We start from the raw sequence: 17,861 nt of genomic DNA, 5'->3' as shown, positions 1-17,861 counted from the left end.
ATTTCTATTTATCTTTCTCTATATATCTGAATCACTCTGCTGTACACCTGAAACCAACACGATATTGTACATCAACTATACTTCAATAAAAAATATTTTAAAAACCCGGGTGTGATGTGAGCAGAGCTCCACTTTGCAGTAACTGGCCCACACGCGGGGACGGACTGACTCAGGCCCTCAGCGCAGCAAGGACAGCTTGCTTCTGCTACTCACAGCTCACAGGCCCTGCCCCCCTTCTTCTCCCAGATTCAGCCTCATCCTTCTCCCCCAGAGTGAGACACAGAACCCAACAATACTGAGGACACAGGAGGTCGAAAAAGGCATCCAAACCTACAGGCTCTTGCTCTTCGCGATAATAAGCCTTCCCTGGAGATCAAAAAGGCTGTGAGCTTTTTCTTACCTGGAGTCTTCCAATTGCCACAAGGCAATATTTACTGCTTTGTCCCACGTCGGCATCTTCTTCAGGTATAGTCATTCCTGAAATGAGAAATGCCAGAGTCATCAACGACATGTCCAAGACGAATCGAAAAGGGGTAAAAGTGTCCATGATTTTATTTACACAATCAAAGATACAGATCCACTGTTGACCCTGCAGGGTCTGGGAAGCTAGCCAATGAATTAACCATCCCTCGCTCATTTCCTGCTCCTCTCTCTGCCTGATGTCTTTTGATAATTTCATGGTCCATTATCATCTGCATCTGTGGATGATGCAGAGGAATTTAAGGAAGATGAAACAAATTATTCATTTGCAAAACTTGGCTAAAACACTTGGTTATAAGAGAAATTTCGATAAGAAGTGTATATGGGCACTTCAAATTACATAAATATTTCACTTATCTGTTGCCAAAAATCAAAGACCATCAGAGGCAGAATCATAAACAAAAACAAAAAACAAAAAATAAAACTCACCAAAACCAAAATGGCTAACTTGCCAGGCAAGAGAACATAACCAGTGTTCACCCTTCTGCTGTAAAGTCAGGGTTTTCAAGGGATAGAAAGGAGAAACTGGTGATGGGAAGGATGATTAAGCGCTGAAAACCAGTGCCCTGGATAGGAAGGAATTGGTTAAAACAATCCTCATTGTTGTTGGTTAGAACTGTTGGAGTGAAACAAGCATTCTGCTCTGATATCTCCTAGACAAGAGCTGTTAAACAGAAAATTCCCTTTTATACTGCATAACACTTAACATAAGTATTCTCGCACTAGGTCAGGCCGAAGGTTCACAGTGATAGAATCACACAAGCACAGTGACAGACCATCACGACAGACTGTGGAGGGAGTGTTAACACGACTCTCGCTGTAAGGGCCAGAGAAATGTCACTCCCTCCTCATCCCCACCACCCTCTTCACACTCTCCTCTGCCTCCCCCGCCCGCCACCCACCGGAAGTAACCAGCCCCTTAGGTTTCTGCTTTATCCTTTGCTGTATTTCTTTTGCACAAATGAGCATCTGTCTCCTCTTCTCCTATGAAGGGCAGTGCACTGTAGATGCTCTTTTGGGCTTTGTTTATTTCACTTCACAGTATGTCCTGAAAGTCACTCCATAATTATTCATAGAGCTCTTCTTTATTCTTTTTTCAGAATTGCATATTGCTGCATTATGTAGAGTAACCAAGGTTGAATACTACCACTCTCTTATGTATGAACATTGAGGTGTTTCCAATACTTTGTAACTACAAACAAGGCTGAAAAGAATAATCTTGTGCACACACATTTTCTTAAGAATTGGAGGTCTGGATACACCCAGAAGATACACCTACCCTAGAAGTGGGATTTCTAGGTTACAAGGTAAGTGTACATGTATGTAGTTTTGTTAGGTGTTGCCAAATTCCCCTCCAGAAGGAGTGTACCAATGTGCATTCCCACCAACAAGGTATGAGAGGCCTTTTTCCCCAGTCTTGGCCAACAGAATATGTTGTCATATGATTTAATTTTGGTCAGTTGGATAGGTTAGAAATGGTATTTCAGTGCTGTCTTAATTTGCATTTGTCTAATTATGAGTGAGTCTGCACATCATTTCATATGTTTGAGGATCATTTTTGTATCTTATCTTTTAGTGAATTGTCTGTTTGTGTATCTTCCCCATTTTTTTTAAAGGTTTTCTTTTTTTTTTTTAATTTATATATTTTATTTTTTGCTGCGTTGGGTCTTCGTTGCTGCACCTGGGCTTTCTCTAGTTGTGGTGAGCAGGGGCTACTCTTCGTTGAGGTGTGCAGGTTTCTCATTGCGCTGGCTTCTCTTGGTGCAGAGCACGGGCTCTAGGCGCACGTGCTTCAGTGTGGCACGTGGGCTCAGTAGTTGTGGCGCACGGGCTGAGTTGCTCTGCAGCACGTGGGATCTTCCTGGACCAGGGCTCAAACCCGTGTCCCCTGCATTGGCAGGCGGATTCTTAACCACTGCGCCACCAGGGAAGTCCCTTCCCCATTTTTCTATTGGGATTTTGATCCTTTGCCCCTCAATTTTCAGGAGTTCTTCGTATATCAGGCATATTGAGCCTTTGTGGTATATGTTGTGAATATGTTCTCCCGGGTGGCCCTTTGTCTTTTGACTTCCCTTACGATGATTGAAAAAATTTATAATTTTTATGTAGTCAAATTTATCAATCTATTACCTCTAGTATTTGAGTCATAATTAGAAAGCCATTTCCTACATCAAGGTTAAAGAGAAAGTCAGCCATGTTTTCCTCTGATATTTTATGGTTTCCTTTTTTACATTTAGATCCCTAATCCATTTGGAGCTATTCTTGTGTAGGGGTGTGAGATATACTGGATTTAATTTTATCTTTTTCTAAATGGCTATCCAGTTGTCCCACTAACATTTATTAAAAATGCAGTGATTTGTGATGCCACCTTTATCATACTATAAATTCTAGTATGTATTTGGGTCTAATACTGGGCTTTCTCTTCTATTCCAGAGGCCAATTGTGCATCAAGCATTAGTACCACACGATTTTAATTACAGAGGATTTATTGTATGTTTTAGTATCTGGCAGGGCTATTCCTCCCTTGTAGTTTTTCTTTTTCATTGTTTTCTTGTCTATTCTTGGACGTTTATTTTTTCACATGAACTTAGTATCAACTTATTTAACTCCATAAATAGCTTGCTGTTATTTTTATTAGGACTGCATTAAATTTATAAATCAACTTCAGGAGAACTGACATCTTTATAAGGTTGAATTGTCCTACTCAAGAACAGGGGATGTTTTCCATTTGTACGCCTGCTTTTGTGTCTTCCAGAACTGTATTAAAAATTTCCTCATATATACTTGTACTTTGTATACTTATGAAAATTCCTAAGTACTTACATTTTTAAAAAAATTTAAGTGTAATTGACATATTAGTTTCAGGCGTACAACACAGTGACTTGATATTTTTATAAAATGATCACCACAATAAGTCTAGTTACCATCTGTCACCTTAAAAGTTGTTACATTTCCTATGCTGTATGTTACATCCCTGTTACTTATTTATTTGATAACTGGAAGTTTGTACCTCTTAATTCTCTTCACCTATTTCACTCTCCCCCAACACCCTCCCCTCTGGCATTCGTTTATCCTCTGTATCTATAAGTCTGTTTCTGTTTTATCTTGTTTATTTTCTGTCTTGTTTTTTGGATTCCACATATAAGTGAAATCATATGGTATTTGTCTTTTTCTGCCTGACTTATTTCACTTAGTATCAATATAATACGCTCTAGGTCCAACCAGGCTGTCACAAATGGCAAGATTTCATTTTTTTTTTTTTTATGGCTGAGTAATATTTAGTTGTGTATATATACCACATCTTTTTTATCCAGTCATCTATCAATGGACACTTAGGTTGCTTTCATATCTTGGCCACTGTGAATAATGCTGCAATGAACATAAGGGTGCATATATCTTTCTGAATTAGTATTTTTGTTTTCTTTGGAAAAATGCCCAGAAGTAGAACTGCTGAATCAGATGGTAGTTCTATATTTAATTTGTTGAGGAACCTCCATTTTGTTTCCACAGTGGCTGCACGAATTTACATTACCACTAGCAGTGCATGAGGGTTCTCTTCTCCACATCCTTGCCAACACTTATTATTTGCTGTCTTTTTGCTAATAGCTATTCTGACAGGTGTGAGGTGATTATCTCATTGTGGTTTTGATTTGCATTTCCCTGATGATTAGTGAGGTTGAGCATCTTTTCATGTGTCTGTTGGCCATCTGTAGTCTTCTTTAGAAAAATGTCTATTCAGATCCTCTGCCCATTTTTTAATTGGGTTGTTTGTTTTTTTGATGCTGAGTTGTATGAGTTCTTTGTATATTTTAGATATTAACCCCTTATCAGATAAATCATTTGCAAATATCTTCTCCCATTCAGTAGACTGCCTTTTCATTTTAATGCTAGTTTCCTTCTCTGTGCAAAAGCTTTTTAGTTTGATGTAGTCCCATTTGTTTATTTTTGCTTTTGTTTCCCTAGCCTAAGGTGACATATCCAAAAAAATATTGCTAAGATGGATGTCAAAGAGCATAGTATATTTAGTTCACAGAGTTTTATGGGTTCAGGTCTTACATTTAAGTCTTTAATCCATCTTGATTTTTTTTTGGTATGGTGTGAGAAAGTAGTCCAGTTCGATTCTTTTGCATGTGCTGTCCATTTTCCCAACACCATTACATATATGTATGCAAGCCTTGCTGGTCTTCAATGCCAGATGTCTGGGGGCTTGTCTTCCTGATGCAGGACTCTCAGTCCAGGGAGTCCGATGTGGGGCTTGGACCCCTCACTCTTTGGGGAGAATTTCTGCAATTGTGATTATCCTCCTGTTCGTGGGTCACCTCCCTGGGGATGTGGGTCTTGACTATATGGCATGTTTGCCCCTCCCACCCATCTTACTGTGGTTCCTTCTTTATCTCTTTAGTTGTGGAAAATCTTTTCTGCTAGTCTTCAGGTTGTTCTCACCGGTAATTGTTCTGTAAATAGTTGTAATTTTGGTGTGCCCATGGAAGGAGGTGAGCTCAGGGTCTTCCTACTCCTCCCATCCTAAGTATTTAATCTTCCTTCTTGCTATTATAAATGGGGTTTTCTCTACCCTTATGCCTTTTGTGTATTGTTTATGTATACAAAGACTACTGACTTTTGTATATTAATTTTGTATTGTGTTACTTCACTGAATTATTGCTTCAGTTAATTTTATTATTGATTCACTGGGCTTTTGTAGGTATATTATCATATAATTTAAAATAGAGATAGTTTTCCTTCTTCTTTACACAGGTTTTGCCTCTGATTTCTCTTGTTTAATTACATGGGCTAATATCTCTATTACAATGTTGACTAGTAGTAGAGATAGTGGGCGTTCTTGCCTGGTTTCTGATCTTAGTGGAAATGTCTCAAGGGTTTCTCCGCTAAATAGGATACCTAAAAAGTTACCTCTGAATTACTGTTTGGCATTTCTGCAAATCTCCCTTTTTTTAAAATTAATTAATTAATTAATTTATTTATTTTTGGCTGTGTTGGGTCTTCGTTTCTGTGCGAGAGCTCTCTCTAGTTGCGGCAAGCGGGGGCCACTCTTCATCACGGTGCACAGGTCTCTCACTATAGTGGCCTCTCTTGTTGCAGAGCACAGGCTCCAGACGCGCAGGCTCAGTAGTTGTGGCTCACGGGCCTAGTTGCTCCGCGGCATGTGGGATCTTCCCAGACCAGGGCTCGAACCCGTGTCCCCTGCATTAGCAGGCAGATTCTCAACCACTGCGCCACGAGGGAAGCCCTTGCAAATCTCTTTAATGCCTTGCTTCATAGTAGATAGCTTTATTCTATTATCTGCTGTGCATAAAGTCTATTACAATATGTTGTTTTACTTGAGGAAAATGAAGAAAATATAGCCTCACATGGAGGCTAGTTGGAGGGGGGAGAAGTTTTTTAAGGTAATTATTGATATTCTTCTTTGATATTTTCCTAAACCTTGACAAGCGATAGTTTCTTAAAGGTTAATTGAAATGTGATTCATTGACTATATCAATGAATTTTTCATACTCTGTTACATGAAAATAGATTGGTCTAACACTTTGACTGGATCTTTTACCCATACATGATTTTGAACATCATGTATTGGTCATTTGGAAAATACTGGTTTACCAAATTACACAGATCTTCTAAATGTTGACACATTACATTATACAATATTAAAAAAAAAATCACACTTGTTAATTTCACCATGTATCGCATCAGAAGATATGGTTAGGTATTGGTCATGATTATGGTGGTGGCTACAACTTTTCCAAAATTCAAATTTTCACTAAAAAGTTTGAATTTTATCACTGACAACAAATACTATCAACTGCTTTCCTTGAAGTGACAGGCTCATTTTAACTTTTTAAGAAAAATATCTGCCAAACACACAAGTTGGAATAACCATAGTTTGTTGTCATTCTTTCAAGTAAAAAAAATGGTGTTTGTGAAAAAAACAGCTAGTTCAGCTCACAACTCAAACAACTGCACAAGCGCTTTTCCTTGACACAATCAGCATGCTTTGGTATGCAGCAGAAGTCACTTTATACATACTGACAATTTCAGACTTTAATATAATATTATTAATATTTTTACTTCTTCATCAAGGACGTTTCTCAAGTGAAACCAGCACTTTTAAATTAAATTTTGAAATTAATTTTTCCTGCAAGTGCATGGTGGTAAACCCCAAGCATGAGAAATGTGAAAATTACACCAGGGCACGTCATACGTGTCTCAAAACCAGTGATGAAGAGGAAGTCTTCAGGACTTCCCTGGTGATGCAGTGGTTAGGAATCCACCTGCCAATGCAGGGGACACGGGTTCGAGCCCTGGTCAGGGAAGATCCCACATGCCATGGAGCAACTAAGACCCTGCGCCACAACTACTGAGCCTGTGCTCTAGAGCCCGCGAGCCATAACTACTGAAGCCCGCGCGCCTAGAGCCCGTGCTCCACAACAAGAGAAGCCACCGCAATGAGAAGCCCGCACACCACAACGAAGAGTAGTCCCCGCTCGCTGCAACTAGAGAAAGCCCATGCACAGCAACGAAGACCCAACACAGCCAAAATTTACTTAATTAATTAAAAAGAAAAAAAAGAGAAAGTCTTCAAAGAATCCAGAGGAAAAAAAAAAGACATGTTTACATACAAAGGAACAAAGATAAGTATGACAGCTGATTTCTTGTCAGAAACAATGTAAGTAAGAAGATAATATTTTAAAGTATTGAAAAAAAAAACCTGTCTACTTAGCATTCTATATCAAGTGAAAATATCTTTCAAAAGTAAAGGTGAAATAAAGACTTTTTCAGACATACAAAAGCTGAAATAGTTCAGCAACAGCACACCATCATTATTAGAATGTTAAAACCATCTTTATGCCACAAGAGAAATAACACCACGTGAAAAAATGAATCTACACAAAGGAATGAAAACCACTGGAAACGGTAACCATGAGTAAATACATAAGTTTTTTTTTCTTTTTTTTTGCCACACCACACGGCATGCAGGATCTTAGTTTCCTGACCAGGGATTGAACCCAACCACCAAGGAATTCTCAAGATTATTTTCCTATGAAATAAATCAGTAACGTAAAAGCCAGGAGGGAAAAAATGGATGCACACTATTGTGAGATTGTTATACTGTACGTGAAGTGGTATAATACTGCTTGAAGATAGACTCTGATAAGTTAAGATGCATATTATAAGCGCTACAGCAACCATTAAGATACCAAAACAATTACAGCTAATAATTCAAAAAAGGAGATACAATGAAATCATAAAAAAATTCCAAAAGAAGGCAGGAAAAGAGGAAAAAGGGAACAAAGGACAAATAGGAACATAGAAAACAATACATAAATGAACCATAACAATAATCACATTAAATATAAATGGTCTAAATGCCCCAATTAAAAGGCCAAGTTTATCAGATTGGATAAAAAAGCAAGACCCAACCATATGCTGCTTAGAAGAAATACTAAAGATCTAAGTTCAAGCTTATTTGTGTCTTAGATGGTTTTTAAACCCTCTTGGGGGTAGTATCCATATTCTTCAGTTTCACTTCATGGAAAGTTCTCTAGCATGGTATATGCCACTGACAATATATGACACAGAAGTCAGGGTCCTGGAGCCACACTGGCTAAGCTCCATCTTAGCCTGCATTAAAACAGGTCCGTGTGACGTCTCTACATCCACCTTGGGAGAGGCCTCTACGTGCTACAATGCTCATGAGTGGTACAGCAACTACTGTCATTGACTGCAGTTCCAGAAATTACTTGAGAAGGAAGTTAAAGTGTTAGAACACTGAATGCACTGATTCACATCCTCCTTCACTGATTTGTTCATGCCAATCTTGATAAACAGTCTTATTCAAGAGAGGGCTGCAGGAGAAACAGTGACTATAAGGAACCATCCCATCCACTCTTTTGTCTTCACCCTCTCCCCACGCCCAACTCTTCTTCCACTGAATTTGGCTGACAGTGGAAAAAGTCTCGAGGGGCCACTTGACTCATACCACTCCTCAGGTTCTGTGGTCTAAACCAAGTTCAGATCTGAGTTTTTCAAATCCTAGTTTTTCCAGAAAATGGACAAGTGGGTATCTTGGTTTAGGGTCAACCCAAAGCAGAGCCTGAGACAGGACTTTAGTGCAGATAGTTTACATGGGAGGTGAGTCCAAGAAAGGAGGGGCGAGCCAGTGAGGAGAGTGAAAGAGAAAAGGAAGAAAAACCAAGATCAGGGAAGCGCCTCCACACTCTGGGCTTTGCCTACAACTGGGCCAACTGTGACCCTTGCAGGGGAGTCCCTGGTGCAGAGGAGAAAGACACCACATCGTTTTGTTTTTTTTTTAAATATATATTTATTTATTTGGTTGTGCCGGGTCTTAGTTGTGGCAGGCAGGCTCCTTAGTTGCAGCAGGCGGGCTCCTTAGTTGTGGCATGCATGTGGGATCTAGTTCCCTGACCAGGGATCAAACCCGGGCTCCCTGCATTGGGAGTCTTATCCACTGTGCCACCAGGGAAGTCCCAGACACCACATCTTGACATGGATGCTGTCAGCCTGAGGTGAGTCTGAGCTCACCTGCTGCATGCAGCTAAGGCTGAAGTGCCGTAGGGCACCAGCGGTGTCTGTTAGAGTGACCCAGCCTCTTCTACCCTCTGCTTCCTTGTCTGAAATGGGTATGAAATAGCTCACCTCATGCTGTGAGGCTTGAATGAGAGGATGCGTGGAGTCCCCAGCCCAAGGCCCAAATGTCAGCTTCTTTCTCGTTTCCCTGACCTCACTCCCCAACTTCTGGTAGCAGGTACATCTGTGGACAGTGGGCACAGATGCATCTTTGCCACACTTAGGATGAGGGTGCAATACCATCAGCCAGAACAGGAAGCAGAGAGGACAGCATGAAGAAACCATGTTTTTCTGTTCTATCCTTTGGAGGAATCGGGCAGGATGAGGCTCTCATTGGCTGATACTTGAGACCATCTGCCTAGAGATATCACAATCCATTTGTTGATTCGTTCTTCATCCCACCGGTGTTGATTGAGAATTTTCGCAGATTTTTAAAAAATAGCCACAAATGCTCTTTACGTACCTTCTATCAAGAGTTGAAGTTAGATTCCCTTGTGACTACTTTGACCAATAAAATACAGTGGAAGTGACACTGTTTGGCTTTTAGACAAGGGGTCCCCGACACTGAGAAGCAGAGACGGGTCATCCTTACTGCACCCTGTGTCAACCCCTGGCCCACCCCTGGCTGCGAGTATAAATAAAATAGTGGTGGTTTTATCAATAAAATAAAACAAGGTGTCTCAATTAGAAGGTGCATCAGTCTAGAAGTGTAGAGGAAGAGAGCTGATGGGGGCCCAAGCTACAAGTCCTTTAAGTGTATAAACAGGCTCATTTGTAAGAAGGCATTTTAATCCACCAACTACGATTATGTTAAAATAATCCCTTGGCTTTGCACAAATGAGGTGGAAAGTTGCGACTTATTAAATAAATAGTTTTGGCCTTCACGTGGGCAAGTAACCTTTAGTTGTGAATGAGATCCAAGTATGTGTTCGCGAAATTTCCAGAAAATCTTCAGTAAACCCAAACTTCCTTAAAGGAATTTATTTATGTGCCTGTCTGAAGGTTCTCCTTAGGACATTGGACTCAGTTTTCCCATGAAAGGGTTGGCATCTAACACAGTAGAGACAAACATTTGTAAAGGCGGCTCTGACACAATCCCACGAGCAGCTGTAGGGATCCAACTGCCAAGAAAGCTGTGATCATCGCTGCTCAGACTACCAGGGTCTATAGGTGGCTGTGGATGAGCACAGGAAGGCAGGGGCAGGCTCTGGCACTGGCAGGTGGAAAGGATTCGGGATCAAGCCCTCACATGCTTTTCTGATGAAATGCCTCTGACAGGGCAGTGATGTGCAATCTCCAGATTCTCATCCAGATATTTGGATTTTCTCTATTTTCCAAGCATTGCTTGGGTAATACTCTCAAGTTACAGATGATCTTTGAAAGTGGTTTTGACTTTCAGTACTCAACAATAAAAAGACAAATATCCCCAATTAACAAAAGGGCAAAGGATCTGAACATTACTCTAAAGAAAGTATATGAATGGCTAGTAAGCATGTGAAAAGATACTCAACATCATTAGTCATCAGGGAAATGCAAATCGAAACCATAATGAGATACCACTTCATACCCATTAGGATGACTCTAATAAAAAAAATGCAATAACAAGTGTCAGTGAGGATGTGGAGAAATTGGAACCCTCATATACCGCTGGTGGGAATGTAAAACAGTACAGTCGGTTTGGAAAACAGTCTGGCATTTCCTCATGAGGTTAAACACTGAGCTACCATATGACCCAGAAATTCCACTCCTAGGTATGCACCCAAGAGAAATGAAAACATAACGTCCACATGAATGTTCACAGCAGCAATATTCACAACAGCCCCAAAGTGGAAACAATCTTAATGCCTGTTAACTGATGAATGGATAAACAGAATGTGGCAAACCAAGACACTGGAATATTATTTGGCAACAAAAAGGAAATACTGACACATGCTACAACATGGATAAACCTTAACAACATCATGCTAAGTGAAAGCAGTCAGTCACAAAACGTCACATATTACATGAGTCGACTTATATGAAATGTCCAGAATAGGCAAGTCCACAGATACACACAGTAGATTAGTGGTTGCCTAGAATTGGGGGGAAACAGGGCATAGCTGCTAATGTGTATGGAATTTCTTTCTGGGATAATGAACATGTTCTAAAATTATTTCTAATGATAGTTGCAAAACTACGTGAATATACCCCAAACCATTGAATTGTACACTTCAAATTGTACACTTTATGATATGTGGATTATATCGCAATGAAGCTGGTACATAAACAAGATTTTGAAAAAAAAAGGGGGGTAGAAATAAGGGGAGTAAAAAAGCCACTCGTAAGACCTACCACAAGAATATCAAAAGTGATGTCTTGGTATATATCCGTCCAGTCTTTTTGGAGCAAATTTAGAAAACTATAGATAAATACAAGGATGAATATTAAAAATTAACCTTAATTATGTTAATATCCTTATGTCCTTTACTGTGTGTATATGTGTATAATAAAATGTCTTTTTTTTTCTTATATTGTTTTATAATCTGCTTTGGAAACATTCCAACTTACTGAGAAAATCTTTCAATGTGTTGAAACATTTTTGTGTTTTCATTTTTCCTTTGGATGTGCTGTGATTTGTTTAACCCAATCTCTCTGATACTTAATGCATTTAGTTTTTCCCCAGTTTTTCACACATACAAGAAATATAATTACTTGCATCCTTCTAGACAAAATCTTGGAGCATACCAATGATTTCTTTAGCATAAAAATCCTTGGAGTGAAATTGCCAGCTCAAAGAGTATAAATAGTACTTTATTATTAGTTATATTTGCTTCTCTCTGATTTTCTTTGAACATGTATTTGTTTTCCATTTGTTCTTTTATGGGCAGCCTGTACGTGATTTTTGCCATATAAAAGTTCTGTTGGCGGGTTTTTCCCTCATTGATTTTAAAACTCTCGTTATATATTAAGAATATAGGACTTCCCTGGTGGTGCAGTGGTTAAGAATCCGCCTGCCAATGCAGGGGACATGGGTTCGAGCCCTGCTGCAGAGCAACCAAGTCCGTGCACCACAACTACTGAGCCTATGATCTAGAGCCCACAAGCCACCACTACTGAGCCCGTGTGCCACAACTAGTGAAGTCCGCGTGCCTAGAGCCCCTGCTCCGTAATAAGAGAAACCACCGCAATGAAAAGCCCGTGCACCGCAACGAAGAGTAGCCCCCGCTCGCCGCAACTAGAGAAAGCCCGCGGGCAGCAACGAAGACACAATGCAGCCAAATAAAAAAAAAAGAATATATATGGGTCTCATATAAGTTACTTTCTATATTTTTTTTCTTTAAAGTGTTTTCTTTGTTTATTTCTACAGAGAGTATGATTAAAGTATAGATAATCAAAACTGTCAGTTTTTACTCTGTGGTTTTTGCCTTTGGGGGTCATTCTTTGAACAGTACAACCTTTATCCTGAGATTATATAAAATATTCACCTATATGTTCATATAGTACTTTTATAGTTTCATACTTACCTTTAATAAATCTGAAATTTATTTTTGATATGCTGTATTTCATGGTTTTCCAAATGATCAGTCAGTTGTCCTCAAACTATGTACTAATTTTTTCCTTTCTAACTGAAAATGCAACTTTCATCACACACCACATTTCTAAAGATACTTGGGTCTGTTTTAGGTCTTTTATATTTGTTCAGTAATTGGATTTATAAAATTCATTGATCACATCTTAATTATTTAGGCTTTAAAAAATATTTTCACATATGGTAAGGCAATTACTCCCCAGTACTCTGTTAATCAAAATTTTATCAGCTACTTTTTTTTTTTTTTTAATGTTCTTTCCTTTGGGGATAATTATCGTTTCACTGTTAGGAATTTTATTATTTATTTATTTATTTTTGGCTGTGTTGGGTCTTCGTTTCTGTGCGAGGGCTTTCTCCAGTTGCGGCAAGCGGGGGCCACTCTTCATCGCGGTGCGCGGGCCTATCAGCTACTTTTATATTTATTTGACCATATGAATTTCAGAATTAATTTTCATTTAAAAGAAATCCCACTGGGGCAATTATTAAAACTGTATTACATTTATAGATTGGTTTAGAAAAAACTGAAATCTTTGTAACACTTAAACCTTTATATCAAAGAATACACGTGACTCTCCACTTAGCTATATTCATATATAATTCGTATATTAGCTACATTCATATCCTTCAATATTATTTTGTAGTTTAAGTGAAGAAATCTTCTACAATATATTTCATGTTAATGTTATTAGCATGTATTTTAAATTGTTGCTATTTTTATAGATGGGTATTTTTTCATATGCTATTGTCTAACGTGTTACTGATTTTTTTAGTATTTCCTAAATGGCTTTGTATTCAATTTTCTAAAAGATTTTCAGTAGATTGGATTTGGTTTTTCAGGTAATCATATCTTTTGCAAGTAATGTTAAGTCTATCATCATTTTCTTTCTTTTCTTCCTTTCAAGTAGTTATGCTTTATTTCCTTTCCTTTTTAAAAATAAATTTATTTATTTATTTTTGGCTGCATTCAGTCTTCATTGCTGTGCGTGGGCTTTCTCTAGTTGTGGCACGCAGGTTCAGTAGTTGTGGCTCGCGGGCCCTAGAGTGCAGGCTCAGTAGTTGTGGTGCACGGGCCAGGTTGCTCCACGGCATGTGGGATCTTCCCGGACCAGGGCTCGAACCATGTCCCCTGCATTGGCAGGCGGATTCTTAACCACTGCGCCACCAGGGAAGTCCCTATTTCCTTTTCTTATTTTATTGTCTGGAGTAGAAATTCCAAAACAATGTTGATTAATAGAGCTGATACTGAGCACTCCTCTCATATTCTTCATTTTAATTAGAATCCTAATATTTCACCATTCTGCAAGATATTGATTGTTGGTTTCAGATATTCGTTTTGTCTGCATTAAGGAAACATATTTCTATTATTGGTTTACAAAGACTTTTTATTTAAAAAAATTAATAGCTAAAATTAATTAGCTCTCCTCCTTTGATTAATTACATTAACAGATTTCCTAATGTTAAAGCACTAAGGTAGTCTTGTAATTAATACGTATATGTATAACGTATAACTGTTAATTTGATTTGCTAACATTGCATTTAGCATCTGTATGTTGATAAATGAAATTGGGTTCATTGTTTTCTTTTTTAAAATGCCCTTGTCAGTTTTTGTATCAAAGTTGTGCAAACTTTAAGAAACGAAGCAGTACACTTGCTATCTCTTCCTATGCTTTTTAAGTGTTTAAATAATTTGCTCATAAATCCTCTAGGCCTGGCACCATCGGGGAGAGCAGTTCTTTGTCAGCTTTTGCAATTTCTTGCCTAGTTTTGATCTCCTCTCATTAAAAAAAAAACAAAAACCTTTCTTTGATTCAATTTTCCCAGAAATTAGCTTTCTTCCCAAAGATTTTAGCATGTATCAATCTAAATTATGCACACTATGCTTATAAGTTTTTTAACACTCTCTGATAAATCTCTTCACCCTTAACATGCATTTCTTTTCTTTCTTTTTTTTAAAAAAATAGGAATAGACTTGCCAGCGGTTTTCTCTTTTACCAGTCTTGATGAATAACTATTTATCAATAGGATAATAATTTTGTTTTCTAGTTTAATTTTTCTCATTTCTATTTTTTCATTAATTCTATCCTTTTAGTTTGCTCATGGTATTTTGTTATTCTTTTTCTATGTTTGTAAGTTAAATAAGTTCTATTTTCATAAGTTAAATTCCTAATTCATAAGTTAAATACCTAGTTTTCCCACACTTAATAAGAAAAGCATTTCAAGCCACAACTTTCCTATAAACACTCTTTTGGCCACATCCACTAAGTCTTGATATGGAATGGGGCCATGGTTGTTAATTACAAAACAGTCTTTAATGAGAGTTTAATTTTGATTTCCATCCTGCACCAAAAGTTAGCCAGGATAGGTTTCTTTGTACAAATACCATAACTGGTTTACCTTTTCATAAGGACACAAGTTGTATTGGATTAGGGGCCCACACTACTCTGGTATGATCTCATTTTAACTTAATTACATCTGCAAGGACTCTATTTCCAAATAAGGTCACATTCTGAAGTACTAGACATTAGGGCTTCAACACATGAATTTTGTAGGGGGACCCATTTCAACCCAAAACACCTCTGTGAATACTCTATTCTTGGCCTTTCTAACAGGTTAGCCATGACACAAACCTAGCATATGAACTGGGAGAACCCCTTCCTGTACCCATGACAAGTGTCACTAATTGGTTATGGTATATTTTCTCACTAGTTCTTGAAGCAGACCCAAAACAGTTCATCAAAGTGGGCCGTAAAATAAAACGTATTTGCCACTTCTGTTTTCTTAGCTTAGTGTTTTGTTATAAAATTGTACAAATTATTTCAATAGTAATGATTAAATAACAATTTAAAATAGTGGTATTAGTAAACCTGGGTTCCTTCTGAGTAGGTATTGCAGGGTACATGAGCAGGAGATGCAAAGAGAAATTTCATCACCAAACACTCACCAGGCCCCCTTTGTGTTCTAAGCCCTGTGCTCAGTAGCTTAAATAATACAGAGATGCATATGATCTGGTCCTTGTCTTCCAGGAGCACTGATAAGCAGGGAAGACAGACAGATGCAAAAAAGCTATAATGAAAAGTTCAACATGACACAAATAGCTTGGCTGGGAAGTTGTTGGGAGAATACTGGTGAAGGCTTTATAGACAAGGATTCATCAGAATTGGGTGTGTCTGTCTGGTGGGACCGGCGGAGACTGGGGAAAGATGTCTCCGGGGATGGCATCAGGGGGAAGAGGGTGAAGTATGGTGTCTTAACGAGTTGGGCACAGTTCCGTATAGCATCAAGGCTCTGAGTCCCATGCAGTCAGGGCAGAGGCTCCAAATAAATGTTTCTCATGTAAGAAAAAAGCCTACAAAAGCACCTCATCCATCAACAAATTATATGTTTATCAATCTCAGCAAACCAGAACAAGGTCTCTACGCAGCCCTAACAGACATGTCAAAGGCCGTTCACTACAGCCTGGGCGCTTTACTCTCAGGAAAAGCTGTCAGTTCCCAACTCACAACCTATTTTATTCCCTTTGCCCATGATACTGACAAGTTGTGCTGTTTGGTTGTCTAGACCATGAAGGATGAGAACCAGCAATTTGTGATTGGATGGGACGGTATAAAAATAGGCACAAGGAAAGTAAGAAGAGTTATCTACCAGCAGGTGAATTTGAGGACAGCGAATCCTCACAGAGCATAAAAAGAAACAAACAACAACCCAAACAAACAACCAACAAAACAACAACAGCCGCAGGGGAGGCAGCAGTGGACCTTTGTCATGCCAGCTCTGAATCATCAGGGAAAAAGATGAGAGCATGTTCTGGGCCTCTCATTTAAGCAGAAAAAAAAGTTCTGTGCAATGAAAGATACTGCAAACAAAAGTAGAAGATAAACGACAGGCCAGAAGAAAATATTTGCAATGTATAGTAGACAAAGGATTAATATTCATAATATTATAAAGACCTCCTACAAGTAAATAAGAAAAGCACAAATCACTCCGCAGGAAAATGTGCATATACCATGAACAAGCAACTCACAGTAAAATACAAGTAGTCGGTATACCCAGGAAAGATGCTCAACTTCACTAATGAAGACAATCCAATTTAAAATATGTCATCTGCACCCCCACCAAAAAAACCTATCAGACTGGCAAAACTTACAAAAGAATGAAAACATTCAGAGCTGGTAGGAGTGTGGAAAAATGGACACGCATCCTGCCTTGTAAGGTAATTTGATGATATCTATTAAAATGTATTTTATTCCACTATTCTACTTCTGAGACTATCCTGCAGAAACACCAGCACTCATAGGAAAAGAATCATATGCAAGGATATCCACTGTGGTATCTTTTGCAAGAGCCCCAAACCGAAAACGGTCTTTTTTTTGAAAATTTTTTTTTGGCTGCACCATGCGGCACGCGGGATCTTAGTTCCCCGACCAGGGACTGAACCCATACCCCCTGCATTGGGAGCACAAAGTCTTAACCACTGGACCGCAAGGGAAGTCCCTGAAAACAATCTCAATGTTCTAATTTGGGGAGCAGCTGATGGAGTATTACACAGGCATTTAAAAGAATGAAGTAGTGCTATATGTACTAACTTGGAAACATTTATGATATCCATGAAAAGTAAAAAAAAAAAAAAAAAAACAGGCTGTGTAATAAAATATGCATATATGAGCTCCATTTTTTTAATATATAGAAAAATCTCTAGAATAAGAAGCACTGGGGTGTTATGAACTGGTTCGTGGCGGTAGAACCAGGGTGGAAAGGGAGACTTACTTTTTACTTCACAACCCCTTAAAATTTTTTAAAAATGGGTTTTCAGGTGAATTTTACTTTATTTTTAAAGATTTTATAGATCTTCTCGAATTCTTTAACAAAGATGGGCTGTTTTATAGTAATAATAATAAAAAGGTGATTAAAAAAAAAGGCTGGCACATGATGTTTGGTATTTAAAAAGGTGGGCTTCACATACCTGGGAAATTTTCCCAGTTTGCACCTCATTGTTCAACAAGGTCGGAAACATGAGCATGGCGTACTTAACATCAGACTTTAGAGCTCTGCCTCGATTACCAAATTGAGGGAAAATGCACGCTATGATGGTGGAAGTTTAATTCTCAAACATTTGGCAGGGATGCAACACCTCTTGCCAAATTAACTGCCATTAAATCATGAAAATTAACGTGCATCTTCTTTTGTCTAAAGGGAAAGTTGTAAATGGGTA

The 17,861-nt window shown here is 38.5% G+C and overlaps 1 protein-coding gene across 6 annotated transcripts in view; it reads right to left on the bottom strand.

Annotated features, from left to right (window-relative positions):
• Window positions 1-17,861, bottom strand: part of ARNT2 (aryl hydrocarbon receptor nuclear translocator 2) — a 198,052-nt gene that overhangs the window by 49,853 nt on the left and 130,338 nt on the right. For all 6 annotated transcript variants that reach the window (XM_061179804.1, XM_061179805.1, XM_061179803.1 and 3 more), the window contains one exon: window positions 401-477. In XM_061179804.1, the coding sequence (XP_061035787.1) occupies window positions 401-477 (77 nt within the window). The remainder of the gene's footprint in view (window positions 1-400; window positions 478-17,861) is intronic.

The sequence above is a fragment of the Eubalaena glacialis genome, chromosome 2 (assembly GCF_028564815.1).
Source record: "Eubalaena glacialis isolate mEubGla1 chromosome 2, mEubGla1.1.hap2.+ XY, whole genome shotgun sequence".
In the NCBI taxonomy this organism is placed as follows: Eukaryota; Metazoa; Chordata; class Mammalia; order Artiodactyla; family Balaenidae; genus Eubalaena; species Eubalaena glacialis.
This window is presented reverse-complemented; position numbering and strand designations above follow the sequence as displayed.